Genomic DNA, 6,216 nt, shown 5'->3' on the forward strand with positions numbered 1-6,216 from the left:
GTTGGCAACATGTAATACAAATAACTGACTGCCGACAAAGTCCCAAATTAGTGGCCTAGATATCCTACTAAAATCGCAGAATTCTACTAAACCTGGTCACCCTCAGTAGTAAAATATAATTTTTTAATATATTTACGGCCCTGGATGCAAGTCTTTTGTCGAGTGTTCAGAAACTTCACCACTTTATTCCTCTTTCATCGTTCCACAGAACAGCGAGAAACCATGAACATTGGACCTTTATTGGGTCGACATCCTATTTACTCATGGGGTAACTAGGTAACTACCTGGGTAACTTGGTCTTGCTCAGACGCACAAATTCCGTCGAATGCGCGAAAATTCGCGCGTCTTATTTTTTATCTCAGAAGGAATATGTGAATTAACTTCTGGGTAGCGCTTAGATGCACCTCGACTCTGCGGCTAGTATGAATTGACCCTAGGCCCTAAATGGCATTTGCGTTAATATAAGGAACGCTCGATCCATCTTTAATGATTAAAGGGTTTCAAGCTCGTTAGGCCTTCATTATCATTACTTTTGTCAAGTGCAAGGCCAGACCTATGCCCTACTTTGGTGCCTATACCTACCTACGTACTGGTAATAAAATAAAATATAAAATAAATTAGATAATTTTAAACAAACATCTGTAAAGTGTTTTGCTTACTCAGTGATAAACATTGAATGATAGCCACCGATTTCATTAGACATTTATTTTTAATCCATTGAAGAGATTTTTGTACAAAAACTTGGATCCAACCAATATCAAATGAGCTTAGTGGCTATTATTATTCAGTGTTAGACACTGAGTTCGCTGATCACACAAGTAATGCGCAGTCGGGTAGTAAAAAAGAAAGACAATAATTTATAATTTAAATTAGATTTTTATTGTTATAAAACTAACAATATTTTTTTAAGATCACCTGTTGGATTTGAATGTTCAGTTACATTAACTATTTACTAACTACCTACATCACAAATATTTACAACTTAGTAATAGGACTAGTCAGTCTATTTCAATAACTTAGTTTGGAGATCATAGGAATGATGATGACTAGGTCGGTCAGTCTAGTCGACCTCTTCCACGGTCGGGCCGGAGTTGGAGCCGTCGGACGGCGCGTGCTGCTGGTAGCCGGGCTGCGCGCCGGCGCCGTGCAGCTTGCTCATGAGCGGCGAGCACGCGCGCTGCACGTCCTTGAGCTTGTGCTCGTACTCTTCCTTGTCGGCGAGCGTGTTGTTGTCGAGCCACTGCAGGGCCTCGTCGCATTGGCGCCGCGCCTCCGCCTTGTCCTGTTCGCTGAGCTTTGCGCCGGCGTCGTCCAGAGCCTGCCGCACGCTGAACACGTATGACTCGAGCGCGTTGCGGGCCGACACGCGCTCACGCTGGCGCTCGTCCTCCTCCTTGTAGCGCTCGGCCTCCGCCAGCATGCGGTCTATCTCGGCCTGCGACAGGCGGCCGCGGTCGTTCTTGATGACGATGTTCTTGCTGCGGCCCGTGCTGTTCTCCTTGGCGGACACGTTGAGGATGCCGTTGGCGTCGAGGTCGAAGGTGACGTCGACCTTGGGCACGCCGCGCGGCGCCGGCGGAATGCCCGTGAGGTCGAAGCGGCCGAGCAGGTTGTTGTCCTTGGTCATGGCGCGCTCGCCCTCGTACACCTGGATGGTGACGGCGGGCTGGTTGTCCGAGTACGTGGTGAAGGTCTGGCTCTGCTTGCATGGGATCTTCGAGTTGCGCTCGATGATCTTCGTCATGACGCCGCCGGCGGTCTCGATGCCGAGCGACAGCGGCGCCACGTCCACCAGCAGCACGTCCTGGATCTTGCTGTGCTGCTCGCCGCTGAGGATCGCCGCCTGCACGGCGGCGCCGTACGCTACCGCCTCGTCGGGGTTGATGGACAGATTGAGCTTCTTGCCACCTGAGAAGTTCTGCAGCATACTCTGGATCTTCGGGATGCGCGTGGAGCCGCCGACGAGCACGACGTCGTGGATGGAGGTCTTGTCCAGCTTGGCATCGCGCAGCGCCTTCTCCACCGGCTCCAGCGTGCCGCGGAACAGGTCCGCGTTGAGCTCTTCGAAGCGCGCGCGCGACACGCGCGTGTAGAAGTCGATGCCCTCGTGCAGCGCGTCGATCTCGATGCTCGCCTCGGTGCTGGAGGAGAGCGTGCGCTTGGCGCGCTCGGCGGCGGTGCGCAGGCGCCGCAGGGCGCGCGAGTTGCCTCTGATGTCCTTCCTGTACTTGCGCTTGAACTCGTCGGCCAGGTGGTTCACGAGGCGGTTGTCGAAGTCCTCGCCGCCGAGGTGCGTGTCGCCGGCGGTGGCCTTCACCTCGAACAGCGAGCCCTCGTCGATGGTGAGGATGGACACGTCGAAGGTGCCGCCGCCGAGGTCGAAGATGAGCACGTTGCGCTCGCCCGACAGGTTCTTGTCAAGCCCGTAGGCGAGCGCGGCGGCGGTGGGCTCGTTGATGATGCGCAGCACGTTGAGGCCGGCGATGGCGCCCGCGTCCTTGGTGGCTTGCCGCTGCGAGTCGTTGAAGTAGGCGGGCACGGTGACCACGGCGTCGCGCACGGTGCTGCCGAGGTACGCCTCCGCGGTCTCCTTCATCTTCGTCAGCACCATGCTGCTGATCTCCTCGGGCGCGAACCGCTTCGTCTCGCCTTTGTACTCAACCTGTATCTTCGGCTTGCCGCAGTCGTTGACGACTTTGAAAGGCCAGTGCTGCATGTCCTGCTGGATCTTCGGGTCGTCGAATTTGCGGCCGATGAGCCGCTTGGCGTCGAACACTGTGTTGTTGGGGTTGAGCGCGACCTGGTTCTTGGCCGCGTCGCCGATGAGGCGCTCCGTGTCCGTGAAGGCGACGTAGGACGGCGTCGTTCGGTTACCCTGGTCGTTTGCGATGATCTCCACGTTTCCATGTTGCCAAACTCCGACACAGGAGTACGTCGTTCCTAGATCGATTCCGATTGCTGGCATTTTTGATTAGATTCTTCTTCTAAAGCTCGTTTAAAATAATTCACACTTTTCACTTGTTTCACTTGTAGTAAATAGTTTGGTGTTTCCACCGAGTTCACAGTTCACTTCTTCTCTTCACTTCGCTTTTCGAATTAATGCATGGCTTGGCGCGCTTACCGGCCGCTTATATAGTCGGCTGGGGCCAGCCAATCCTAGTCGAGAAATTTCTCGAACAGTCTCGCATCGACCAATAACATCCAAGAAGACAAGAACATTCAGAAAACGTAATTTTATCTGACCAATAAGCGTGCACGAAAATAAATGACAAGGGCAGCAATACAGCGATGTAATAAGAAAGACAAGAATAGCACTCAAATACGCTAACCAATAGTAGATCAACCGAACATTCGCGACTTTGCCGCAATGCGAGGATCAATAACTATAATGTTGCTAGAGTTACCGACGTTCCAATAAATTATGGAATTTCGGTTCTACTGAATGTAAGAAAAAATTATCTGTATTCTATTCTTATAAATATTATAACTTAAAATATAACAACTAGAACTTGTAAAACACTTTATACTGCGTTTCATGCACAAGATATTTCCTATGATAAGATTGATCCTTAGGATCAATTTCAAAGGAAAAAATTTAGACAAGTGAATAGCGTGCGGTAATTCCCCTACTCAGTTCTAAGCGAGGACCTAAAAGTATTTACTATTCATTATTTGTAGGAATCCCCGAAAATGCATTTCGTTTTCTGCATTGACAACGTGTGGGTTGCGATATGTGTAAAAAAGTAAATAATTACTGCTGACGTAATCACTATCTAGATCTCTCCACCCCCCATGTCATCAAAAATAAGCAAACCAAAGACACCCGCCCCTCTATAGTGCTTACGTAATACTTGAACGGCCCCTAAGCAAGGGCTGCTGTATTTATTTATGGAATCATTTTGGTACGAACCATTCAGAAGAAACCAGATTTAATTTCAATTTTTATTTATTTCACTACTAGTACCGTCAACACATTTTAATCTTTTTAAATACAAACATACAAATCAACTTTTTGAAAAAAAAAAATTATATTATAATTATTATATGGATAGTGGGGCTATGTACTAAATTATATTTAAATTTTCTACACAGCTAATATTTTCCAGCAATTTCGTCCGCTTGGAATAATTGCTTACCCGTCCGACGTAGATTTCAAGACCTGTGAAAGTTTATTAAAAAATTAAGATAAGTTCAGCAGTTTTCAAAATTAGTCCGGACAGACAAACGAATATTACAAAAAGATACATGTTTATTAACACGATCTCGTATTGAGAACGTGTTAGTAAACATGTAAACCTAAAAAGGCATTATTAAGGAACTAGCTTTTCAGTCAGAAGTTATATAAGTCTAAAACATAGTATCTACGTACCTACTTCTACTAACATAAAAAGTAAAACTAAAAGTTCTGACAAGTCACAATTTCTATAAGATTTAACAATTTTTTACAAGAACGAAGAAGACATTTTATTCTGAATAATTACCTCAAGATACTTATTAGCTTCATGATTGATGATGTAAATCAGAAAATGTATCAGCAATGTATCCATAGGATACAACAGTAAATTAAAAACCTATAACACTCCCGACAAGTGAAGGTTACTGTATTAGATTTAGATTATTAAATAAAACTCGGTAACCACTGTACATGCTTGGTTTAATCAATATTGTATCATGGACGATCTGCCCATAGAGCATAGACCGCCTACGTTCCATCACACACTCATTAATACCATAGATTATAATATATGACAGTTACAGTAACTAGAAAAGAGCTGATAACTTTCAAACGGCTGAACCGATTTTCTTGGATTATAGCTAAGAAAGCTCTCGATCAAACCACCTTTCAAACAAAAAAAAAAACTAAATTAAAATCGGTTCATTAGTTTAGGAGCTACGATGCCACAGACAGATACACAGATACACACGTCAAACTTATAACAATTGCATGCAGCAGTTGCAAGATGCAGCAATTTTTTTTTTACTTTCACAAATAAATACTAGTAGAATCACATAAGATCGTGATCTTTTTCTTTTTAGGGGATTAAAAGCTTATGTGCGTCTCCGGGATGCAAGTTGTTTCTGCACCGTTCAAAATCAGCTTTTGCAGTTATAATATTAGTAGGTATGGGCATGGATATATATTTTGTTATGAATAAAAACAAAATTACTTAACAAACTAATGGTTACACAACAATTTCAGGAAATTTTGTTAGGGAGTTTAACTTTCATATACTGGTATCCCTATCAATGCGCCATTTTATTACCGAACATTCCCGAACCGTTGTATTGATCGCTCGCTCGGCTGCAGCTGCCTGGGTAGTCTGGGATGTTTTGTTTCTTTTATCTTCATTGTATAGGCTAAGAGATGACAATAAAAATATAATTATTGTTAGCTCTCTGTATTTACTTTTTTGTTAGTCACAACTTTTGCTAGGGGGATTTTTTTCCCATGATAATAATTTTATAGTTTAGATGAAGTTAATGCTTAGGATAATTTTCGTTGTGAGAATTTTTATGAGGGGCATATTTTTCTCATACAATAATAAAGCTTTAGAATTTATGTTTAATGCTAGAACCCTATAGTGTTTTGAGTTAAGTTACGCCTTAAATTTTTAATAAATAAATTTACTAAGTTACTAGCTGAAGCCCGCGACTTCATTCTCATGGATTTTGGTTATTAAAAATCCCGTGGGAACTCATTGATTTTCTGGGATAAAAAGTAGCCTATGTCACTCTCCAGGTCTTTAATTATACCTACTTACCTGTGCAAAAGTGACGTCAATTCGTAAATCCATTTCAACGTGATTAAAGGACAAACCAACAACCTTTCACTTTTTAATATCAGTAGTGAAGTAGCTAAGTCAAAGTTAAATTCAAAATAATTTAAGTAAAAATAAATACATAGGCCATACGTGCTGTTGGCTGTTGAACAATTGAGATTTGAAAACTTCCTTTTTTAGTAGGCATGTATATTACTTTTATTTTTAATGGCCTTATTAAAAACTGTTAATAGTCAAAGTCAAAAGTATTACCTTGTTGTTCGTATGCCTGAATAAATCTATACTAATATTATAAATGCGAAAGTGTGTCAGTCTGTCTGTCTGTCTGTCTTTCTGTCTGTCTGCTACCTTTTCACGGGCCAACAGTTTAACCGATTCTGGCTAAAGGTACAGGATTGACTTATATCCCGGGGGCGGACATACGCTACTTTTTATC

At 43.7% G+C, this 6,216-nt stretch overlaps 1 protein-coding gene across 1 annotated transcript; it reads right to left on the reverse strand.

Annotated features, from left to right (window-relative positions):
- Nucleotides 1–856: 856 nt before the first annotated feature.
- On the reverse strand, nucleotides 857–3,122 carry LOC123866576 (heat shock protein 68-like). The gene has a single exon (XM_045908222.1). The coding sequence runs from the start codon at nucleotides 2,963–2,965 to the stop codon at nucleotides 1,061–1,063; it is 1,905 nt and encodes a 634-aa protein (XP_045764178.1). The 5' UTR covers nucleotides 2,966–3,122; the 3' UTR covers nucleotides 857–1,060.
- Between the last annotated feature and the right edge of the window lie 3,094 nt (nucleotides 3,123–6,216).

Source organism: Maniola jurtina, chromosome 7 (genome assembly GCF_905333055.1).
Source record: "Maniola jurtina chromosome 7, ilManJurt1.1, whole genome shotgun sequence".
Taxonomy (NCBI): Eukaryota; Metazoa; Arthropoda; class Insecta; order Lepidoptera; family Nymphalidae; genus Maniola; species Maniola jurtina.